The 26028-nt window shown below is 43.9% G+C and overlaps 1 protein-coding gene across 6 annotated transcripts in view; it reads left to right on the plus strand.

Annotated features, from left to right (window-relative positions):
• LOC147010388 (uncharacterized) overlaps nt 1-15037 on the plus strand; it is a 36481-nt gene extending 21444 nt beyond the window's left edge. For 4 of the 6 annotated variants that reach the window (XM_085860372.1, XM_085860373.1, XM_085860375.1 and 1 more), the window contains 2 exons: nt 5633-5741; nt 8126-8219. In XM_085860372.1, coding sequence (XP_085716498.1) covers nt 5633-5741; nt 8126-8204 — 188 coding nt within the window. In that variant the 3' untranslated portion in view covers nt 8205-8219. Of the gene's footprint in view, nt 1-5632; nt 5742-8125; nt 8220-13563 lie in introns of those variants that run through there. The other 2 variants (XM_085860376.1, XM_085860378.1) reach the window with 2 other exon arrangements.
• Nucleotides 15038-26028: the final 10991 nt, after the last annotated feature.

A 26028-nucleotide genomic window follows, 5' to 3' on the forward strand; every position in this document is an offset into this window, starting at 1 on the left:
TTCTCGTATAGAAAGCATGTCGTCTCCCCTTCCAAAGTTTTGTCGAAATCCACTTCTCCTTAAATCCCTTTTTCATGTTTTATCCTCTTTAAATCTGTTTTTATGTAAATTAAAATAAAGCGACCTTGCTTGCCCAGCGAAGCGGAAGTTAAGCCCACTTTAGGCAAGCCTTCATCAATCAGGAGAGACCGAGAAGTTTTGGGGTGGGGCTTGAGCTTGAGTGACATCTGAGCAGCTAATGTGTGCGGAGCGGGCAGGCCTGGGCGACGTCACAGGGTGGGGTGTTAACCAAGACATTAAAAGGGCCGGCGGACAGTACGGAGAATGAGAGGTCCGAGGCTCAGCCTGGGAGCCATGTCTGGAGTTGTGCTGTCTGCTCCGGAGATCAGAGGAGGGAGGTGAATGCACAGCTTCCCAGATGGCAAGAGAGAGCCAGCACCTCCTATGCCATCATGCCACCCACTTCTCTTCCGCCCATGTTGCAACCCCACGGTCCCTGGACTCCTCGAGCACGCTAGGCACATTGTTGGACTTGCATCGCCCGCACGGGCCACCATTGGGTATTCCTTGTCTTGTCAATATCTCTCTTCTTTCTGCTGTGGTGTTTGATGTCTTTAGATGGAATACGTAAGATCTTCCGTCCATACGAAACCCTGGTGCGTGAATTGTATTTATTGTAACTAAACCTGGATAGCATGAATCTACAATTGCCTTCCGGTTCTCTCCTACTCCTTGTTTTAAGTACACATTTTAAACTCACCATCTCACTTTGAGTGATTCGGGCTATTACGATCGCTGACTGAGCATAGCCAGGTTGGCTTTTAAATCCTCTTAAGAGGATATTTGTTTGTTTGTTTTTTTGCACTAAACACCCCATTACTAAATGCACCCCCATGCTTACTAAACCACCGCTTGGGTTCACATCTTGATTATGACCCAACGAGACGGAGTAAGGCTCGGGATAGAAAGGGATAGGGAGCGATTGAGATAGTAAAGGGAGGGAGAAGGTCCTTAATGCGTCCCGGTCATTTGGCGGACGTGTTCCCCGCAGCATTGGTTAGTCAGGATTGGGATCAGGAGACTGGTCCGAATCCCAACACCACAACAATATATTTGTTAGTTTAAAGATATGATTTGCATTGAAATTTATTTTGACAACCTTGACAGATGCTCAGATCACAGCCTGTAATGCTGGATATGCTCGTTAATTACTTATTTTCACTCTTTCACTGAAACATATGTAAACAGGTAGACCAAGAAACATCCATACTGACAATGATGTGATAACGATTCTCTCATCCTCAAAACCACAAGACTTCACATTGTCCGTCTCATGGTTAGAATCCAGAATCTTCGAACAAAACCACTGCTGTTTTGCATTGTAATCATAAAGAGCATCGTCACATGACCTGTGATTCCATTATAAACTGGAAAGGCACTCTGTAGAGCGCATACCTCCACCACGTAATGCCTGATCCACGAGAACATATCGGGCCCATTACATTTTTGAAATATCGTGCTATCCAGTACGATATCGTTTTTGGCCCTATCTTTCAATGGTGAAGAATCACTTAAAAAATTATTAGATCCGGATCTGGATTTGGATCTTCACCAAAACTGAAACTATTCTTCCTTGTCACACACCCAACATGTTCACCAAGTTTCGTCTGAATCCGTTCGCAACTTTTTGAGATATGCTGCACACAAATGAAGTATAACGGCACTCGGTAGAGCGCATACCTCTGTTAGGTGGAACAGTTCACATTTTGTATCCCACTGATGGACTGGATCCGAACCAAAATCTATTGGCCTATGTTCACCTCCAATATAATAGGTGGTTGAATTCAGTGACCTAATGTGCAAATGCTCATCAAATTTCAAGTAAATCAGACGAAAATCCAGTATTTTAGAAATTCGGCCTATGTTGACCATTTGGCCGATGTATGGACCTCAAAAATAATTGTTGGTTTAATTCAATGACCTGAAATATAAATCCTCTTTAAATTTCAAGTCGATCAGATGAAAATTGAGGATTTTAGAAATCTCACCTCAGTTGTTGACCTTGGGCCTTTTGACCTCAAAAGCAACAGGCTTCTTCCTTATGATAAGCTCTATCATGTGGTGAAGTTTTGTGAAGATCGGTTTAGAATTGTGACCTGTACGTGATGAAACAGACTCACAGAGACAGACAAACACACACAGAGATACAGACAGAATAACAAAATCGACTGATGAATCCACTTGAAAAATCTTCAATTTCACAAGTCACAAACAAACACAGATGGGTGAAAACCTTAGGTGGCAGACGTAACATTTTTGTTCATTTTTATCGACATCTGAGATGTTTCATTTTAACCCAAGTTCACCAAACACTATCGTCTCATCTCTTCGTATTTCCCAATATGATCATAAGGTTTTCTCCCGCTTCATTTGATGAATTTTCATTTCTTACCTTTTAAAGTTTTAACTCAAGTTCGCTGTGACCTCAACATTTGATGTAAACTCATTCACTCAGTGTTTGTCCTACTTGACTCCAAATGACTCCTTTAGATGTCCCACTAATTTTGGAATAAAAAGTTCACTTTTCACCATTTTATACATTACATCCAGAAAATTTAGAATTTGTTTTGACCTTGACTTTTGACCGACACCAAAATCAAGTGATTTCTTCCTTGGCTTTGGCTGAACACACTTGTGGAGTTTTATCAAAGTTGTCCAACCCATTCATAATCTTTTATAACATTTTTTTCTTTTGTATACCTTGTCGAGGCTCGTATGAGAGCTAACACACAACGCACATCAAGGGGGGCATGAGACAAGAGGGGAGGGAGTGGGAAGGACAAAACAGTGGGGAACATAGACATTAGGAGATCTGTGGAAGGGAGAGGGATGGGACGGGGAACATGGGGAATAGAAGATGGACATTACAGGGACTTTCAAGAAGGAAAGTAGGGAATTTGAAGGAGGTGGGCTTGGGTGGATTATCAGGGGTATAAATGATTGAGGATTTGGATGGGGGATGATAAGAGGTGGTGGTGAACAGCTGTTTTGAAGGCCTGGAAAGAAGAATGGGAATGAATAGAGTGAGGGAGTTTATTCCAAAGTCGGGAAAAAAGAGGAATGAAAGAGTGAAGGTGAGCAGTGATTCGTGATTTTGGTCGTTTTACCAGAAGGGGGTTGTTGGCAGACCTTGAGCGCCCTGTGGAAATGTGGTGGGGACAAATCGCAGAGAGAGCAGGGGGCGAGACTGGAGAGGAGACGGTAGAAGACAGAAAGACCACCGACCAACCTGCGGTGATTGAGTGAGAGGCCCAAAGACTCAGCCTCATTGTGGGAGATGCCAATGATCCGAAATGCCTTGGTTTCTACAGCATGAAGCCGAGAAAGGTGGGTGGCAGGAGCACCAGCCCAGAGCGGAGAGCAGTACTCCATCAGGCTGCGGACAAAAGCTTTGTCAGTGGTCAGGAGCTCAGGTGGGCCGAGGAAGGACTTTGCACGACGGAGGATTCCCAGTCGGCGCCTGGCTTTGGAGGTGAGGTTTGAAATGTGGCTTTCCCAGGAAAGGTCATGACAGATAGTGAGACCCAGAAGCTTGAAAGAAAGGACTTCTTCCTTTCCAGAAGTGAGACCCAGAAGAAAGGATTGTTGAGAAAGTAGATGGGGGGGGGGGTCTAAACGGCCCTTTCGAAGAGACATCGTGAGAGTGTGAGATTTGTCCGGATTGAAAGACATGTTCCACGTGTTGGACCAGTTTGTGATTTTATCCAGGTCTGCAGTGAGCGAAGAAGCTGCTGCTTGCCGGTCTGAGGGATGACCGATGGTACGGCAGAGGGTGGAGTCATCAGCAAAGAGATATAGAGGATTTTCCAGAGAGTCGGAGAGATGATTGATGAAAACCAGAAAAAGAACAGGGCCCAGAACACTACCTTGAGGAACTCCAGCCCGGACAGGAAGGGGGATGAAAGAACTCCATTTCGGGCCACACGGTGACTGCGACAGGAGAGCAAGTCTGCGAGCCATGAGTGTAGATGGCCTTGGATACCATAGGAAGAGAGTTTGGTGAGCAGGACAGGGTGCCAGACTGTGTCGAAAGCATGTGATATGTCCAGGGATACGGCTCGGATTTCCTGTCTGGCATTGAGGAATACATCCATTGTTGGTAGAGCAGAAGCAGCATATCCAGGGTAGAGTGACCTGGTCTGAAACCAAATTGATGATCAGAAATCAAGCCATTGGAGAAGAGGAAGGATTTAATGTCTGAGGCGATGATGGATTCCATAACCTTGCTGATGTTTGGGAGAAGGCTGATTGGTCTGTAGTTGCAGGGATCTGTTTTTGCACCTTTTTGTGCAGGGCAGTGATGTTTGCTGATTTCCAAGCAGATGGCAGATGACCTTGGGCAAATGAGAGGGTGAATAGAACAGAGAGAGGGTGAGCAAGAGCAGAAGTGCAGGCTTTGAGGACACGTGGGCTGATGCTGTCTGGACCGGTTGCAGAATCTGAGTCGAGGTTTGACAGCAAGCTCTCCACCTTGTCAGGAGAAAAGGACACAGAGTCCAGGGACAGTTGGGTGCGACTGGGTAAGGTGGGGTAGAGAAAGTGATGGGTTTTGGACACAAGATTTAGCTGCAAACACCGAGTTTAGGCATTCAGCTTTTTCACGTGCGGTATCAGCAGTGCGGCCATTTGAGGTAAGGGAGGGGATGGAGGGGGAACATACACCAGAAACAGATTTGATAAGACGCCACCAGGATTTTGAGGAGGGAGAGAGGTTTGAGAGTTCAGACGTGAGATGAGAAAGATGTTGTTTTGTGGCTCTCCTGAGGGTAGATACACACACTTGTTCTGAGCTTTATGGAAGGAACTGAGATTGCCCTCAGTTGGGTTTGCTTTCCATGAGGAAAGCTTTCCATGTTTCAGGACAACTGCTTCACCTCACCACAAGCTTCAGTGAACCAAGGGTGGCAGGAAGGGTAGGACAACTGAAGATGAGAGGGGATAAATCTGTGCATGAGGGAGAGCAAGTTTCTTTGAAAAAATTTCCAGGATGAGTTGATGTTGGAGAAAGTAGCGAAAGGAGACCAGTCTATAAGTTTGAGGGCTGCTTGGAGATCCTGCCAGTCTGCTTGAGTGAAATGCCAGACTCGACGGCGGTGAGGTGGTTCTCTGATAATAGCCAGAGATGTCCACTTTGACAAGGACGTGGTCAAAAGATCCAAACCGATTACAAATGTTAACTGATGAGGGGTGGGGAGTTGGGAGGGGTTGTAAATTTTATGGCATTTACTACCTTGAGGTTGTTTTCCTGCTTCAGCTCCAGCAGTGAAAGGGTTAATGCTTCAAATAAACGATATCAAAGTTTCAATAATTACAAATTAAATATTTTCATTGTATTTACAATCATCTTTTTTTTGTTTTTTTCTAAAATCACAGTTTATGTCCCCAAAGATTTGTAGTTTTTGATTCGAGTTTCTTGGTAATTAGTAGAAGCAGTCTTGGAAATTAAAAAATCAATTCCTCCTTTAAAATGGTAAAAATAAAAGTATAAACGAGAATGTTTTCCACTTACTACAAATAGTTAAACATCTATCAGTTACAATGGGATTGTAATAAATGGAGTTTCCCTTTGCAGGTTCAGAAGAAAAACACCAAAAATCCTTTTCTGGTTTGATCTTTGGTCTCCTTGCTGCTGTAGTGTTCTGGGGAGTCTTGGTGTGGTGTCACTGGAGGAAAACCCAAAGGTAATTTAATTTTAATTGTTTTCTGATCTTTTATTTTTTCATTTCCATCTGCATTCATGAACATCTGCAAATATATATATATATATATATATATATATATATATATATATATATAAATAAATATATATATATATATATATATATATATATATATACATACATACATACATACATACATACATACATACATACATACATACATACATACATACATACATATATATATATATATATATATATATATATATATATACATGCATACATACGTGTGTTTTTTTTTTTTTGCACCTATTGCACCGGGTCCAAAACGGGGGCTTATGGATTTGGTCATGATTTTTGTGTGCGTGCGCAACCATATCTCTGATATGTATGAACCGATTTTACTCGGACTTCGCACAAAGACAAAACATGACAGAATACATAAGTACATCATTTTGTTTCGCGATGTGATGAAAGAAGGCCGACTGGTGGCCATTTTAATTGTAAATACCTGATGAACACGTCCTCAACCATTTCTCCGACATGCATTTACGGATGTTGTTCAAACTTGGCACACAGATACTGAATTATGGCTTACATATGCACGTCATTTGTTTTCCCCAAGATGGCCGACTGGAAGACTGGCAGCCATTTTAGTTGTTGAAAACATCTTGCTATCGAACACGTCCTCAACCATTTCTTGGACATGCCTTTACTGATTTTGTTCAAACTTTGCATACAGATAAGGAAAGAGGGCTTGCATATGCACGTCATTTTTTTTTCGAGATCAGATCCAAGATGGCCCACTGATGGCAATTTTGTTACTTTAATGTCTTCCCAATCATTTCTCAGACATGCATGATCCAATTTTGTTCAAACTTAGCACACGCACAGTACATGATGGCATACACTTGCACCTAACCTTATTTTGCGATCTGATCAAAGATGACCGACTGGTAAACTGGCAGCCATTTCCGTTGTAAATAATTATGAGCTCACCCTTTAACTCTGTCCAGAAAAATTACTAAAACGGGGGCTTTGACATTTTATCTTTTTTTCCTTGTTTCAATACTAATATGTTTATTTCTGGCTATCGTCGATCTTCCTCAAAATTTTCTCCAAGTCCAGGAACCAAACCCCCCTCTTCCCATTGGCCCTTGGTTTTCAAGATCGCGGTTTCAACTATCGTGGCATTTATCAAGAACCTCACCCCCGCGATATTGGAGAGTTTCCTGTGCACGGATCAATTGCTCAAAAAAATGTGTTACCTTTAGCATGTAAGTCCCTTACACAATCTTACTTATTTCTTGACACGAGAGACAGGTGTGCCATCCTCCATCTGGGAAAGTAGACACAAAGGTGATGATTAGAGGAAGGGCGGTGCCTGGTTGGGAATCCTGACTCACCATACACCAACAGGTCGGCCCGGGTCTGTTCCATGTGGAGGACAGGATCAGTGGTAGTATTGGGGGATTTTGTGAGTGTCCATGTGGTGTGAAGTGGTTGGAAATGCCAGGTTCAACAGTTCTTATGCGGTTGCTGCCCTTGGACTCTCGTGTTCACTCTAGTCAGGCAGTGAATTGTGAAGGCACATGCATTTGACAGCTCGTTCAGGTAGAGACTCATCCAGGCACAGCGTATGCAAACGGAAGCTCGTTCAGGGCAGACGTCCCCAGGCGGTTCTGTCTCCTCCCAGAAATTCCGGAAGTTTACCGCCATTGATGCAGCGTCTTTTACACCACCTTATTAAACATGTCACATTGGTTCTTTGTGTCTGTTTGTGTCCTTTATGACATCTTATAAAACAGAAAGTTTCCTCTTTGGAATGATGTTCAATTTTGTTTCACTGCCAGACAGGCTGAGTAAATTTAAAAAAATTTTTTATCTCTCTCTCCTCAACACATGTCTTCGGTTTTTGCGATCGCTTAGGACGCTTAAAACTCGGTTGTCGAAATTCTGGTAAAAATCGGATGTTTTGGAGACTTTTTAAGATTGTATAAAAAATATTTCACTCGACGCGTCACGGGTCGTCCCATGATGCAGTGCGCTCGAGCAGACGCGTCATTGAGTAACGTTAAGGTATAATATCATTGCGTGGAGAAATGGAGATTTTTGCTTCGGTCGACGTTACGATTTGTGATGGTTTGATACAGAATCATCGTAGAAACTTCTGGTTTGCGTCGCTACCTTCTCGAGAGAGAGCTTTTATTAGACAAGGTCAGAGGTCAAGTTGACGATTTCGTAAGTACCAGTCTATGACTGCTTGTTAGTTACGAAATCTAAAGATTTCACAAGTATATTGATGCCTTCCGTTTCTGTTTGTTTGTTACTGACGAAATCTAAAGATTTCGTAAGTATATTGATGACTTCCGTTTCTGTTTGTTTGTTTGTTTGTTTGTTTGTAGGCACGATAACTCGAGAACGGAAGAAGCTACCAATGTCAAATTACACCACGTGATTCAGGAGGGTGATTGCTTGTGCTGATTAGATTTTGGTCAAAATCGATCAAAGGTCAAGGTCACAGTGAGGTAAAATATTCGATTTTTGATGGTTTGGTACAGATAACTCGAGAACGGAAGAAGCTACCAATGTCAAATTACACCACGTGATTCAGGAGCATGATGGCTAGCGCTGATTAGATTTTGGTCAAAATTGGTCAAAGGTCAAGGTCACAGTGAGATCAAATATCCAAAACATTCAAATTTTTGATGGTTTGGTGCAGAATCATCGTAGAAACTTGTGGTTTGCGTCGCTACCTTCTCGAGAGACAGCTTTTATTAGACAAGATCAGAGGTCAAGTTGACGATTTCGTAAGTACCAGTCTATGACTGCTTGTTACTTACAAAATCTTCAGATTTAGTAAGTATATTGATGACTTCCGTTTCTGTTTGTTACTTACGAAATCTAAAGATTTCGTAATATATATATATATATATATATATATATATATATATATATATATATATATATATATATATATATATATATATATATATATATATATATATATATCCGGGTTCTTCCCGCCATCTTTGTTCTTTCTTCCTTTCATACTTTTCTAATTTTTTCACAATTCTCTTTATTCATTTTAATTCTTGCTTTTTCTTCTCTTTCATCTCTTAAACTCTATATTCCTCTCTTTCTTTATCTATCTCTCTTTGAAGTGAATTATTGCAGCAATTGTTCTGTAAGGGTCACTTGGCTGCACCTGGATGGGTTTGAGGGTTGTAGAGTCGCAGCTGAAACCTGAATCACATCCAGGTTCCTCCTGATGACTCCATCTTTGCTCTTTACTTCTTTGGGTTCTTTCTTGGTCTTCCATTTGATTAACAAAGGGAGAAAATAATACCAGTTGTTTGAAAACAACCCGAAAAGATTCTATGTTGAACTAAGGAAACAAAAGCAAGATTTAACAAGTCCCCCTGAAAAGGATAGACTTAAACTTTTTGAAAGGAATCTATGAAGACCTAAAAGAACCAAATAAGGAGGCAGATCAGATCCAAAAATTGGAAAAGAAAAAGCAACACCTAAAGGAAATGCCCCCTTCCCCCCCCCCACCCCAGTGATAATAGATGAAGAAGAGCTGGAAGAACAACTTGCAAAAATGCCAAACTTTAAAAGCGCAAGCTCGGATGGAGTTCCGAATTTCTGGCTAAAGCAACTAGATGCTCTCCACAATCACGATGCTCGAGCATTCAACAAACTTGTCCAAGGGGAGGGGTTAATGGACGAATGGCTCAGAGAAGGTACACCATCCTCATCCCAAAATCAGAGGAAACCCAACTACTTCACAAGTATGGACCAATAAACAAAATGTCTACCACAACGTACAAACATCTGATGGGAATCATTCCAGAAATTATGTACCACCACCTAATGGAAGTTGGAGGTCCAGAGGCAGAACAGAAGGGATGTAAGAGAGGATGCTATGGAACAATAGACCACCTACTAATAAACAAGGCTATACTTGAAAACTGTAAAACCAGAAGAACCAAATTGTCCACAGCCTGGATAGACTCCAAAAAAGCTTTTGATAGTGTTCCACATTCATGGATGATCAAATGTATGCAACTGTACAAGATCAACCCGCCAATAATCAAACTTATTGAGAAAGCAATGGAGCTGTGGAACACCACATTGATACTGCAATACTCAGAAGGAAAAATTGAAATACCAGGAGTGAAAATACATCGTGGGATCTTCCAGGGTGATAGCCTTTTGCCCCTCCTGTTTTGCTTGGTGCTGGACCCCCTGAACAACCTCGTCAATGAACAAATTAGTGAAAGGGTACTCCGATGGCATTCAAATGGAATTTTGCCTCGGTAAGTGTGGCAAGTGCACATTCATAGAGGGTAAATCAACAAAAACGGACAACATAAAAATCGACCGAGATACAGGATCTAGAAAATGAAGCATCATTCAAATACCTTGGAGAAGAAGAGGGCCATCAACTATGTCTCAAACAAATGCGCAAAACAATTGCCAAGGAATATGTGCATAGAACGAGGCTGATCTGAAAACATCTCACCCAAAAAAAACAAGATCAAAGCCATAAACCAACTAGCAATGTTCTTCTTCTTCTTCTTCCTCTTCTTCCTCTTCTTCCTCTTCTTCCTCTTCTTCCTCTTCTTCCTCTTCTTCCTCTTCTTCCTCTTCTTCCTCTTCTTCCTCTTCTTCCTCTTCTTCCTCTTCTTCCTCTTCTTCCTCTTCTTCCTCTTCTTCCTCTTCTTCCTCTTCTTCCTCTTCTTCCTCTTCTTCCTATTCTTCTTCTTCTTCGTGTGTATGGCAGCTGAGCTGCCGGGGTAGCTATCATCTCTTGGAAGCGCGACTGTGTCGCTGAGGCAGTGCCCCTCTACCAGTACACACTGGTACTCATTTTTCCGGCCTTGGAAGGATGACACCAACTAGCAATACCAGTATTCCAATACAGCTGTGAAACAAACTGGCCACAAGCAGAAATCAACAAACTATATCTCAAACAAGGAAACTCCTCACCATGCACAAAATGTTCTCCAAAAATCATTTAATCCCGAGAATGTACCCGCAAACACGAGGAGGAGGTAGCGGCCTGATGGAACTTAACCAAGTGCAGAGAATGACATGTTGAACTGGCTGAACACGTGAAAAGTTCAACAGACTACAGAATCCTATTTGTACTAGCCAAACCCACGCTCTGCGTGAAGTTTCGAAAGTGAGGGTTCGTTAGGACGTCAATATATCCAGTGTTCACAATGTGATTTATCGAATTTCTTTAAATACAATGTTTCTTGTTACATTTTTGTGTCAAATTCACCTTCTGAGGTAGTCAGCATGTGCAGAAGAGGGTTTTACATTGCGACGCTGTTTTCTCGGAGTGGCATTACGCCTCTCAGCGGTGACGGTCTGTCGACGACAGATGTAATGACGTCACCGAATGACCGATGATGTAATGACGTCATTACGCCTCTCAGCGGTGACGTCACACATCACCATGCAAACGAATGTAAAAATTAGAAAATCGCCAAAAATTCCCAAACCTCTCTGTCTGGCGCTATCTCACATAGCCCAATGCTGTTCATTAGACCACGGACCACCCGCATGCCGAAAGTGGTGACAATCCGTCCGGCAGTTTCGGAGGAGATACGTCAAATTACACGCAGACGTTAACAGAAATAATTATAAAGGATGGAAACATGAAGACAGCAAGCCAGAGAAAGTATCCCAAACACACCTTAAGGCCCAGTCACACCTTCACGTTTTAGCCAGCTTATGCTGATTTTTGGAAAATTTGTCTAAAACGCTGGTACACGTTGAATATGTTAAGGGTAAGTGTTGATAACATTGAGAGCACGCTGAAAAACACTGCCATACGTCGTTATACGCTGGCTTTAAACGTTGTACTTTTCAGTTGTCCTCAAATTTTCCATGCTTGAAATTTTAAGACTTATGCCAGCGTATGACTCACACGTTCCGCATAACGCTGGCCATTAGTTGTAGGCACGTCACGCGATCGTTGACACACGTCGACACACGCTACTTGTGAGTTATTCATAAGTCGAAACACGTCGAGGTAATGTTTAGCGGACCCGAAACTTATTTCTAACCTATGAGTTACGTGTTGTACTCACGTTACGCGATCGGTGACGCACATCGACACACGTTACTTGTAAGGTGCTCATAAGTCGAAACGCATCAACGTAATGGTTAGCGTCAGTGTTCCAACTCCCTGGTTTTTTTTTTTTGTTTGTTTGTTTTTTTTCTTCCTTCAGTATGATGGTGATTTTGATACTTCGATTTCTAGTGCGGTTATAATATAATATAATTAATAGGCTGCTGCTCAACGATTTAAATCATAACCGCACTGTACACTGAACACCGTCATACCGAAGAAAAAAAAAACCGGGAGTCTGGAACACTGACGCTAACCATTACCTTGACGTGTTTTGACTTATGAGTACCTTACAAGTAACGTGTGTCGATGAGTGTCAACGATCGCATATCGTGCGTACAACTTATTCCCATCGCATGCGGAGCGTGTGTCATACGGCAAGTACGTCGTAAAATTTTCAACATGTTTAAAATTACAAGACGTACTCCACTTAATACGACATATGATAGCGTACTTTAGCGTTCTATTCACGGATACCAAACTTACCCATACCGTATTCGACGTGCGCCAGCGTTTTAGACGCATTTTTCAGAGGTCGGTATACGCTGGCAAGATCGCCAAGGTGTGACTGCGATGTTGACACTTCCATTGCTGCGGCGGTTATGATTTGAATCGTTGTGCGGCAGCCTTTTCATAACCTACGCCACGTCATCGTCGGTGATGCGTGCAGCGCACTATGCATAAGTTAGACTATCATTGGGCATAGGTTGTGAAGGCCGACAACAGGTTCAGCATTCGTTGGTATAAGTTATCTATAACACAACGAAACGTTCAAATTCCGTTACTAATACGTTATGCATAAGACCAAGTTGTGATGAAAACGTCCGAATCTTAAAAAAAAAAAACATCAAAAGTTCAACATAAGCCAGCGTTTTACATACATTTTAATACGTTGCCATTGCTGGCTAAAACGTCAAGGTGTGACTGGGCCTTTCGGAAAAATTTTCCAAAGACAGGTGCAAATGGAAGATGCCAAACTTTAATAAAAGCTTGAAACCGAAACAGCAACAAATACTGCCCAAATTATTGCAAAAAAGAAATATATAAAGCAAAATATCAACAGATATACACTGACAACTGAGAGAATGACAAAAGAGCAGGAAGATATAAAAAAGAAAAAAAAAAGAGTTGGACAGATTGGGCAAAGACAAAGAATGATCATTGGACTGGCTAAGAAGAGATCAGCTTAGTTGGGATGAAGAACAAATCATTATAAATGTCAAAGAACAGGGACACTACACAAATGGCTTTCAGAAAATATCAGGACTGAGTTACAATCGGACAAGTGTAGGTTCTGCAAGGTAGAAACAGAAAGTACGAGCCACCTCCTCTCAGGATGTAAAAAAACTCATGTCAAAACAACTGCACACACAAAGGCACAACAAATTGGCAAATTAACCCGTTAGACAGGTAAGTTGGGATTCTCATCGAGACGCTTGTGAAAAGAAAATTTCTTGACAGTTCAGTCGGCCAATTCTGTCAGGCAAATTCACCGCGATCATGTGTTCTTAAACACCGATTCACACCAAATTAACCAGCGTACGCCAGGACGATGTTGACCCTTACCTACCAGCGGTGTGACGGTCTTTGAAAACCCACAACCGTTTCACTATATTATTTTTTATGTAATATATTTAACAAATCATCCACTGATTATTTTTGTTTATCTTATGATATGATATTTCTGTGTTTCAGAGGTGACGAACATTGGACAGCTGCGAATCAGGAAATGACTGAAACAATGAAAAGGGAAGTGGAGAGATGAACATCCATCCATACATGTGATGAACAATGTCCATCAAGTACAGAAACAGTAATGTAATTATTCATGTCCTCAAGGAAATCTGGAGACCCAGTTCACCACCAGTCACATCCTTCATTCTCGTAAAGATGCTTTTTGTCATCATTGCCTGCTTTGGGGGCTTGGATTAAACGAATCACTGGTCTACAAAAATATAGTTTTTTGTTCTTGCATGGACTTTGGAAACTGTGTTTGGCTAATATTGGGCTGCTGAATCCAAATCTGAGCTCATATTTGCTCTATCACATCAAGTTTTTGTGCTATCTGTATACTCCATATTCATGGTTGATCTGTGTGGATTTGAAAATGGTGAACTTCCTTTTGGGGCAACAAGGAGGTTACACCAAATACCCTTGTTTCCTATGCTACTGGGACAGTAGGGCTAAGGAGGAGCACTGGGTGAGAAAGGAATGGCCATCAAGGAATAGTTTGATACCTGGTGACAAGAACATCATTAATGAACCACTGGTTGATCGGAAAAATATCATCCTTCCACCATTGCACATCAAACTCGGTCTGATGAAGCAGTTTGTTAAAGCTCTTGATCACACTGGAGACTGCTTTGGCTACATATGTTCAAACTTTCCGAGTCTTAGCGACGAGAAGAAAAAAGCAGGGATATTGGACGGATCTCAGATCGGAACATTACTCAAGGACCCACACTTCGTTACGACGATGACCTCTGTCGAAGCTTGAGCATGGAATGCATTCACTAATGTGGTGCAGAATTTTCTTGGGAACAAGAAAGATGACAACTACCGAGAGATTGTGGAGGAGCTGCTCCTTAGTCTGCGAGCGCTGGGGTGCAGAATGAGCATCAAGGTTACCATCAGACTGAGCATCAAGGTACTTGCACAGTCACCTGAGTGAGTTTCCAGATAACCTTAACATCAAGACATTAAAGTGATGGAAGAACGTTATCAACGTCGTTGGGACTCAAATATCATGGCAGATTACTGCTGGAGTTTGATGAGGGATGTCCCAGATGCTGTACATAAGAGATTGTCCACAAAGAGGAGGTTTACTATGTTGTAATACGATTACACCTGTGCCTTTGGATACTTACGCTTTCAAGTACGGGTATTTATTTTGTTATATTCGCATATTTTTGTATTTATTACTGCATTCTGAATGTCGTGAAAAGTCACAAAACTCGGAAAAATGCTTTGAGCTTGAGTGATGCCTTGTATTTAAGTGATGTACACCATGTTAAGGGGAACTTTTTCCGCCTATATATATTTAACTTAGTTTAGTGAAATTTGTAAACTTTTCTTCCATTAAAAATATCGAGAAAATGCGTAAAAATATGTGCAAGCAAGCATGGATGATATGTTAATGTATGATTAAATATTGTAATTGAAGTAGGTACCTTTTATTGTAAACATTTTTGCATCTATCGATCTTCTAATGCAACAGTGTTTTTCAACTCCGAGTGTAAAATTGCTGTTTTCTCAAAAATAATGATTTTTCATAGTTCTAAAACTAATGAGAGATTTGGATTCAGCACCCAAAAGTTAGCAAGAATCCGTTGAAAACCCCCATGCAAGAGAAATCGTGTTGCCCAGTGATAGATCGGAGATTACTACAATGTATTTATTACCTGTAAAACCTGGAGATTTTCCCGATGAGGATGATGTGTGTTGAGACTGACATGGGTAGTGTGTGATGTGTAGAGAGGGACGTGTGTAGAGAGTGACAGACGTGTGTAGAGAGTGGCAGACTTGTGTAGAGAGTGACGTGTAGTGATTGTGACGTGTGTTTGTGTGTCGAGAGTGTGACGTGTAGAGATTTAGTGAAGCAGCATAGCAAACCTGTTGTGCATTTTGTGATACAAGCACCAAATTTGGCACAAATGTACATTAATATGTTGCGAACATTTTCAGATATTGGGCCACTTGAAATTCTCTCTTTATGTCCGCCATATTGGATTTCAAAATGGCCGCCACTTGAAATCTGCATTTGCTATTATCTCTGGACGTAATGCAGCTATTGACTTGATTCTGGTATCTAAATGTATGTTTTTGGGGGCAAGGAATCCAATGGTACCATTTTCAACTTAATATTATCTATCACAGTCTGTTATATAATTTTATTTGGAAATTATCGAGGTAAATATTGGATTCAACACAATACTTTGAAAACATTGTCTTAGTTCTGTAAATGTCTTAGGTATAATACTGACATGCTACATGGTCTAGTATTTGAGGCTAGGTGTACTGGTATCTGAGGCTAGGTATATACCGGTACTGAAGATACGTGTACATAAAGTGTCATGTTAACAAGTTCATCATTGCCACAAGTACATGTATGTTGTTGACTCATCGTCATGTGCAGTCCCCTTCACACACACACAGAGGGCTGTGCACTGAAGGGCAGCCTTTTTGCACTTGCAGCGCCTCACACACCCTTTCTTGCACTTGCAAGAAACCAGCTCAATGCAACTGTGAGCTGCCTCAGTTAGCCTAGTCCAGTAAGGTGTGTACTGTCTTTCTCCAGTCCTTGACCAACCCCAGTTGGTTGGTGGAGGGAGCTCTGGTGCTGGCAGCAGTATCTGACCCCACACATGTCCACCTTGATACACTGCCCTCTTGACATGTTCCTCCAGAGCTGCCTTCGTTGGAGGGATGAGCTGCACATTGTTCTTCCTTGCGAAGAGTTTCCTCCTGGCCTTGTCAATGTCTGTGCATTTGCTGGTTCGATCATACAACAGGATCACGAACCTCTCGATGATGCGCATTGCATCGTCTGGTATGTCACGAGGTGCAGAGGACAGCAGCAGCAGCGCCTCAGTGAGTTCTGGCAGTACCGTCCAGACTGCCCACGCAGTCTTCTTGCCATGTCTATGAAAACTAGACACAGTGTCGCATCCAGTTAGAGCGTGGAACATTGGCAGTGCATGAACCTTCTCTCGTCCCAATCCAGCTGCTATTTCGTGTGCTGCTAGGTATCGGAAACTCTGGCCTGTTCCGAATGCCAGCCACAGTTTGTCTTCTGGTTGCAACTCCTGTGCCAGGGACACTGCCAGCACCACAACATCAGTGTCTACAGTCCGGATGAGTATTGCATGGTGTCCATGCTGGACTGCGTGAGATGCATGCAGCAACATCCGACTGTCAGCTTCTTCATGGTTACATGGGGTGAGTGAGGTCAGATCTGGCAGTAGTGGCTTGCTGAGCACTGCCTCTCCATCAGTAATGACGAGTTGCTTGTCCTCCTGGTCAAACCATTCCATGAGAGCTGCTGAGAGGAACCTGAACAGCTTGGTCTTGTTGCTGTCCACTCGTAGGAAGTTCTGCCAGTTTCCTGGTATGGCTGCGGCAGCCACCACACGTCTCCACACACCTTGTCCCCGCTTTGCACGTGTACTACCTTTCAGTGAATCAGCAAGGTAAGTATCCCAGACCAGATCCAGGCGTGACTGTTTGCAGCTTCGTGGACATATATGGGATGAAGATCTGTTGTGCATCCTCTTCAAAGGTCTTTGATGCAGCCGGCTTCAGCATCTGGACGATGGCTGCTCCATCAAGCACAATACAGGTCGTGACAGGAGTCTCTGTCTTTGCATCGGAGACTTCTTCCAAGCATGTGAGGAGATCACTCTTGGTACCAGTGCAGAGGCTTCCACCATCAGACAATGCAGGAGGACATGCCTGATTCTCGTGACAAAATAACTCCTCAAGGTTTCCATCCCTCGTCTGGCAGCCAATGTACAGGCGTGCGAAGAGTTCACGGTCATTCTTGATGGAGGCAAGCTGTTGCTGACCTATGCTCTGGCTTCTTGGAGTGGAAGTGCTGAACACCTTCAGCTTGTTACGAGAAATGAGTGCGTCCACTGCCTTTGTTCTGTCCAACAGACACTCTCTGGTGAAAGCCTCGAACTGCTCTTGGCCAATCCTCTTGGCATTCATCACGGTCTCTACAGCAGCAGGATCTGCGATCTCCTTTGTGTCCAGTTTGACTACATCCTGACTCTCCTCCTCGAATGGGTTGCCCATCTCCTCTATGACACCGACAAGAGAGCGAACATCTTTCACAATTGAGGCCTGTACACTTGGCGTCTGATCATGATGACGTGTTTCTGCTGTTTGCCGTCTCCAGTGTTGTTTCCCATCCTGGAATTCTTCGATCACCCTGACAACTTATGGTCCCGCAACCATCCAGCGACGTAGGGCACTAGGGTTGTCAGTGAGCCCAACTGCTCCACCGTCTCCTTTGATGCAGGCATTATTCTGCTCATGTGCCTGGTCAATCGGGATTGAAGAGAACACCCTCTGTGTTTTCTGAACGGTGAAGTGGCTTTCCTTGAATTTCCTGGCTTCATCTGGGTGTTTGATGGTGAGTTCGGCCATGTCCTTCAGGTGCACTGGTATCCACCTCGCATAGTGGGTGTGATCCAGTGCATGGAACCAGGGGACCAGCTCTGTCAGAGCATCGAGGTACATCATTAACGATCCCTGCCTGAGAGAACGCACATATACTAGAACCAACAGTTCGAGTTCCAGCACGGTTGCCCAGTAGTGAAACTGGGGGATGTCTTCTCCTCTCTGGCAACACCAGTCTTCAAACTCCGGAAGGTCCTCTGCATCCCTGGTTTCTCCCAGACAGTAGTGGTTGTAGGCACGGTGTTGCAGGATGTACAGTGCTGCTGCAGTCACTTGATGTGCTCTTCTTGTACACAAGACATGGGATGCTCGCAGGAATGAGTCTGCTGTCCCTGCTGTCGCAATCTCGGCTTGCACCCAACCACTCCCTTTCAGCCAGTCCCCCCGTGTCCTCAGTGCTGCCATCTCTATGTGGAGGCCACCAAACATCACCACTATCTGGTCTTCACCATAGCTCTCTGGCCAATTCCACTGTATCTGCTTGGCCAAAGCAAACAGTGGCTGATCAACGGTGACCACTGGTGTCTGTCCAGGATTCAGGTGTTCCACAGCATTCTTCACGACGTCCATTGAGTGCCGGATCATGGCCACTGTGTGGGCACTCTCCAGGATGAATGGAAGCAGCGACGTGGGGCAGATGACTCGAGCATCTGGTGGCTGTCGGCTGGCATGAAATGCAGCCCAAGATGTATTGTCATTGTCCACTGTACCAGTGTTGTCTTCCAGGACTAGCTTTTTTATTGCCTAGCCATTGGTATTCTTCATCAGCCTGCTGTTTGAAGTCTCCTCTGGTCAATGACGCCACTTTAGCAGCTGGGACAGGCGACTTCTTGATGCTGCTAGTGACAGGGGGTACATCAGGGTAGTCGTGCGGCAAGGGGGCGACTGTCTTGGACCGTGCATCCCCAGATCCACACACACAGTTGATGCGGGTCAACACACATGCAGCCTCACTACTCTTTTATTTGGGTCAGGGCTGTGATTAAAGACATGTAGTGGAGTCATGTTTGTAAACATTGTTAAAGACATGCTACAGTGCATTGTTAAGGAAACAAGACAGATGGAAGCCTATACAAGAAATTTCTGTACTCCAGAAACACAAAAAGATGGCTTAAAGGGTCAAGGAAAAGGGGATTATGCATGTTTGGTATTTATTGACAATATGAATGTAATGTTACATAAAATATGCATATGAAAAACACAAATGAATGGGTCACTTTGTTTCCTAATGGGATGTGAATTTATATTTTAGACTGCCAGTATATATGAGCTTGTCTGAGTTGTTACTAGTGATTTAGTATAGTTGTTTTTTTTTTAATTTACAGAACTAAGACATTCTTTTCAAAGTATTGTGTTGAATCCAATATTTGCCAAGATAATTTCCAAATAAAATTATATAACAGACTGTGATAGATAATATTAAGTTGAAAATGGTACCATTGGATTCCTTGCCCCCCAAAACATACATTTAGATACCAGAATCAAGTCAATAGCTGCATTACGTCCAGAGATAATTGCAAATGTAGATTTCAAGTGGCGGCCATTTTGAAATCCAATATGGCGGGCATAAAGAGAATTTCAAGTGGTCCAATATCTGAGAATGTTCGCAACATATTAATGTACATTTGTGCCAAATTTGGTGCTTGTATCACAAAATGCACAATTCTTTTGAATATTTGGGCTAAGCCGCCCCACTAATTGACGTGTGCAGAGAGTGAAGTGGGTTGAGATTGTGATGTGCATGTAGAGAGTGTAACATGGATAGAGGGTGTGACATGTGGTGTCGTGGCAGTTTTGACTACATCAAGACAGAATCCTTTAGTTCAATTTAAGCTGTTTAATTAGTAAATATCAGACAGACTCGCACGAGGAAGCTTAGCCTGGAGCAGTGTCCCAGCCAAGAACTTAACTATACATAGCGTGTCACGAATATATTGTTGTGGTCCCGGGTCTCTGTGGTGAGCACGACCGCGAGATGGAGCAGTGGAGTCGGCTCCACCGAACACCCGGAATTTAGGTTGTACCTTTCAGATAAATCCGAAAGGTCACGGTCCCTTATCGGACCGAAGATCGCCAATAGGTCAACCACGTGGGATAGGGTTAATTGCCAATTTCAATATACCTAAATACCCACGTCATCCAAACTACCAAGCAAATTCACCCTCGGCAGGATCTGCGCGATCCGGGCCGTTACCGAGTCAGATCCGAGTCGTACCCCGAGCGGAGAGTACCAGAATCCTGCCGGCCGATTGCACGATTACGCAGCAATGAGGCCTCCTCGTTCCCGTTCGCAGCGTGGCAAACCAAAGATGGAAAGGACAAGGACGAGCTGGGACATTCAACAAGAGGGGATTTATTTTTTATTTCGCAAGAGGGGATATATTTATCATGGGGGAAAGGGAGCACACAAAGAGCAGAGTTATCCGAATAAGAAACGTAAATAATGTACAACAAAAGCACTGAACAATTCTACTTAGAGTCGGGCCCACACTCAGACACACACCCAAAGAAATGGACCCCGTCGGGTCTTTTATTCAGCTCTCCAGCCGAGGAGGATAGTTCGGCTGGGAGTCAGAACGTGCTGGCTACCTGGCCGCGTTCGCACGGCTCGATGTCCGCACCTTCCCGGAGCACCAGTCGCCCAAAGGACGGACCAGGGCAGCCGAATCCAGAGGAGGTGAGCCGAGGTGATCTCCCGTGATGAGATGGTCGACCTCCTGTGGTAATGCGCCAGACGAGACTCCTCCGATGCACGGGATGCAGTCCGCTAGGTGGAGCAGCACGGTCGACTCTGCCGAACTCCCGGAATCTAGATCGTACTGTTCGGAAAACTCTGAGGGAACGGGTCCCTTCCCGGACCGTGAATCGTCAATAATTCCACCACGTGGTACAGGGTTATTTGCCAATCTTCAAAATACCTAGAGATCCACGTGGCGACCTACCGAGTATTCACACCCTCGACGGAACTCGTACGAGTCGAGCCGTTAACATGCCCGACCCGTGCGCAACCCGAGCGGATGGTTGCCGTAGTCCCGTCGGTCCAAATGTACATTTACAGCGGCAACAGCCTTTGTTATTCACCATCACGCGCCATGCTAAGCCAATGAAAGAAACACAAAAACGAGCTGATACATTTAACAAATAGGGTATTTATTGACAGTAGGTGGGGAAGGAGGGAAGCACGTCAGGGCAGAGTTATCACGACCAATAGAGAATGCAAATTTACACACAAGCACTTAAACAATTCCTACTTAAAGACGTTCTCACAGACAGACGCACACCCAAAAGAAACGGACCCAAAATGGTCTTTTATTCGGCTCTCCAGACGAGGAGGATAGTCCGGCTGGGAGTCAGGACAGCTGGCTACCTGGCCGCAAGCACGCGGCTCGTCATCCGCACCTTCCCAGAGCACCAGTCGGAATGAACGGACCAAAGGCAGCCAGACTCAGACCACGCCAGCCACGAGACGAGATGATCCGGGAAACGGAGCACGCCAGCGACGAGATGCTTTTCGCCCAGCCTCGAGAGATGCGTTTTGAATGGGTGCGAATTCTTCCTCTCTCCCTTGAGCTCCAGCAGATCCACACGATTCTTTGCTCTCCGTTCCTTTTTATCCCTCTCGAGCGCGGTCCGCTCAAGCGTGGCCCGCTCTCGGGCACGGTCCCCTCAGGCGTGGCCTGCTCTCGGCGCGCGGCCAAGGGAGCCGGTTCATGACCATATTTGGGAATGGAATTCCATCTCCGAACGAATTCCGAACACGCCCGCATACCACCGAGCGCGCGGAGAATGCCCGGAGCAGAGGGTTGTCGCTGTGAGAGCGAAGATGGCGTTGTTGTTGTAGTTGGAGATGTCGTAGCCTTAGTTGTTGTGAGTGATTTAAAAATCCTCTCTTAAAATAATTCACAGCGCATGTACATTTATTCACCCATTAAACGAGGGCCGGGGACCCTAACTAAATACATATACTTGCTGATGTAACTGTTCTATAGGACCTGTATGTTGAGTGCTTATGGCTTCCAGATTCCTAACAATATATCATTTTTGGCCCGATCGCTCAATGGTGAAGAGTCACTTCAAAGTTCTCAGATCCAGATTCGGATTTGGATCTTCACCAAAAGTAAGCGTTGCTGTCCTTGGCCGGTCACCTACACAAACGAAAATTTTCAGAACGATTGCTTGAAAACTCTGGCCAAAACGTCCCGTCCGGTCCAGTCCGGTCCGGTCCATTTTTTTGGGGAATTTTAGGAAAGTGGATGCAGCGACGCGCTGCTCTGGCGCATGCTCCCATACCTGACCTGACCGTGATCATCACCTCTCACACAGTGCAGGGATTCAGGTTTTGTTGTGACAGAGATAACTGCAAAGGACCTGTGTGAAGAACTGAATGTGGAGGCAGTTCTAGAGCAGAATATGCTTTGAAACAAAATGACACTTTACCCACGAGGTAAACCATCTAAATCTGAATGAATATTCCGATTGATGCCACTCTGGCACCCTTGAGCATTTTTGTAGAAACCCATTAATATGCAAATTAGCGGTGGCCATTGTCGAAATTACTATTTTTCTTTATCTCCAGAAGTAAGCATCCAAACAGCCTGGTTGAGGTGTCTACAGCCATGTTTTTAGGGTCACTGGTCATGATAAACACACTTAAAATTTAATAACATTTAAATTTAGTTCATTAATATGCAAATTAGCATAACCCTACCCCCTGAATTTGTCCACGCCGATCGGCGTTTTGCAGTACAGTTATACAACAACAAAACTGGTTGAAAATAACTTGCACGGAGCCGTTTATATCCAGTACAGAATTTTTAAAAATACGAACAAAGAAATTAAATGTTTACTGATGTTTATAATTACCTCTATTGTTGCAGGTTAAGGCTCACCATGGGAGACTGTTTCTTCAGTCCCTGCGATGCAACTTAAGCTGGAAAACCTCTGGTAACAGTTGGTCCAGACAGAGTACGAAGTATCATCCGGTCAAGCAAAGCAAGACAAGATGGTACACATGAAGAGCTTGAACAGAGATTACAGGCAGACGAATCTATCGGGCTCAAATGCCATCGAGACTGTGTGCCAACGTACATATTATGCTCACCCATTGAAAGACACTTGAAGCGAACGAGTAATGTCTGTTTGGAAGATGCTTCAACAAGCAAAAGAAGCCGCCGTTCAAAGACGACAGTATTTGACTTTAAAGAACATTGCCATTTTTGCGGAGAAAAGTGCATCATGAACTTTGATAAGAAGAATCCTAATCGTTGGCGGTGAGTTCTCCTTTGTATGACTGCAGATCGTGTTGATCGGACAACTTTCAAACAAACTATTCTAGATGTTATCGATTCCCGCCAGGATGATGGAGGACGCCAGGTCAAGATACGATTACTGGTCGCAATCAGCGATTTTCATGCAACTGATGTGCGATATCACGATGACTCCAGAAAGTCCTTCATGGCACCCTGTTCTGTTGCAGCAGCAGCACACAGTGGCAGAGAAACTCAGGACATTGAGCCAGCTGTCAGTTCCACCATCCTATTGATGAAAAACTGCCATGTTGTGCATCTGGAATTCAGTAGAAGTCTACAATATGTACAAGGATCATGGAGGAAAGCTATACTCTCGCCGAACCCTGTTATCCAAATTGTTGGATACACTTGGCTCTGAGCTTCTGTGTCTGGTGAAGGTGTCGCTAGTTTAATCTTGTTTCACAGCAGAGCGTCCACTGCGATCAACTTAGTAGCATCAGATGAAGATGACGCCATTGATGTTTCCATCGAACGAATTGCCATGAAGGTTGCACAGGAATCTAAGCAGTTGTCGTCCGACCCCAGTTCCTATCAGACGAGAATTGATATAGATATTGCAAATGAAGCAGTGAGTTCAACCCTTCAATTGTTACTCTCCAAAATATCAGCTAAACTGGACTGCACACTTCCAGGAGCTCTGAGAGGAAACATCATAATGAACATGATCACCAATTGACCAACTACACTCCACATAGCACTGGGAGTTCGTCAGTCGTAAAAGCCTCGTCGATCAGTTGTACAACTATCGTGTGACCTCTTCCTATGATGAGTTTCAGCGTTTCAAGGGATCAGCAGCAAAGGCTGAAACTGTTCACTCCGGGATTAGGGGGACTGCCAATGCTCAATGTGGCCTCATTCAGGTTGTTGCTGACAACTTCGACACAAATATCTCATCCCAGAATGGACTCGTTTCAACACATTCTCTTGCAGTACTACTTACCATAAAAGATCAGGAGATATCTTCCACATCTGAAGATGAAGCCATCATCAGACGATTGACCCGTGATGAAATAAAGACACCTGTGACAGAAGACATTTCGTTCAAAGGTACAAGGGACCTGAGAAACCAGCGATGCCAGTTGAAGAAGCCACACGTGTGGTGTTACCTCTCCGCGTATTGTCTCATCAAGCTATACAACTTAGGAGAGTTCAAGATATGGATTTCTCTTTTCTGAAGCAAATCACTTCTGATCAGAACACACCAGAGTTTGGTGGCTTTAATATGAAGCTCTGCAGAGAGCAAGGACGATCCATCCAACCTGCAACGAGGGCCATTTATACACCACTCATAGATATGGATCCAGCTGATCCGGACACGATGTTTACATAACAGCAATGGAGGAGGGAAAACGCTTGACCGCAGAGTGTGGACAAACCGTAACTATCTTCACAAACGACCAACAGCTGTATTGAGTGGCCGTTAATGTTAAATGGGTTTATCCTGAGCAATCTACCCAGTTCATACCAAGGCTGGGCGGCATGCACACCCTTATGAGTTTCATCGGTTGTGTGGGGAACTTGATGGCTGAAAGTGGGCTGGAAGACGTGATAAAATCTGCGTTTGGAGGTGTTGCTCATATGCTTGGTGGAAAAAAAGTTTCCCCAAAACTTCAGGGCCCTGCGATTGGTGACTGAGGAGGTCCTTCATTCCAGCGCGGCTCAGGCAGAAAGTCATGAAGACTAAATGGACAACCTTGTGAAACATGTATTCATCATGATGGCGTTTGTTCATGCTGAGCGTGAAGGAGACTGGTCATTGCATCTTTGGCTATGAAGGAGATGCTCCCCTACTTCTTCGTGGCTGGACATCACAACTATGCTCGATAAGGGCTCTAGTACCTTTGATCGATGGAAAGGCTTCATGGAGACATTCTGGAAATGTTCTTAAAAGGAGATCACGTGATGCGGCACAAGAATGGCCTATGGAATGGCATATGGTCGGATATGTACATCGAGTCCACGTTCATGCACTGCGGTCATGGCATACATGGAATCATTGGCATTACACTGAAGCCTTCGACACTGAAGAAGTGGGCCTAAAGTATGCACACGTTTAGTCAGATAGTCCACAATCTCACAGATATGTCTAAGGGGCACATTGTCACAGAGGTGACCATTCACAAGGAAGAGAAGCCATCACGCATACAATCTGAAGCAGAGGACCGAGATAAGATAAGGAGAAAACTCCAGTTCTGTATCGACCCACTTGACCCAAACGAACATGCAGACAGAGTTGTCAACATTGTAACTGGCAGAATTGGACCGGAGAAGGTGAACGCGCCAAGGGCAGTTGACATTGGCCGAGCACAGATGCATTTGTATGAAGAAAGCTGGCCAACAGGATTCAACGCTCCCTTATCTAAACAACTCATAACTATGGCAGTGACACGGAAAGTAATGCGTGTGGGATCTACTGAGGTTTGTGATCTAAATCTCATCTACTCCAGGGTCATGGAACTCCAACAAAGTCGAAACATCAAACTATGTGACATCTTCGAGTACGAGCTTGCACCTGTGCCAACATCAATGTTCGATGAAAAGGGGGAGATGAGAATAGCAAAGACCAAGTCGACATTGAAGAAGAATCCCCAAGTGGAAATCTCAACAAGACTGGGTCCACAACCTGAAGTCACCATCTTCGATGGTTGTGCAATCCTCTGGGTTATTC

Source organism: Eptatretus burgeri, chromosome 16, assembly GCF_056783735.1.
Source record: "Eptatretus burgeri isolate ZD-2024b chromosome 16, Ebu_testis_v1, whole genome shotgun sequence".
In the NCBI taxonomy this organism is placed as follows: Eukaryota; Metazoa; Chordata; class Myxini; order Myxiniformes; family Myxinidae; genus Eptatretus; species Eptatretus burgeri.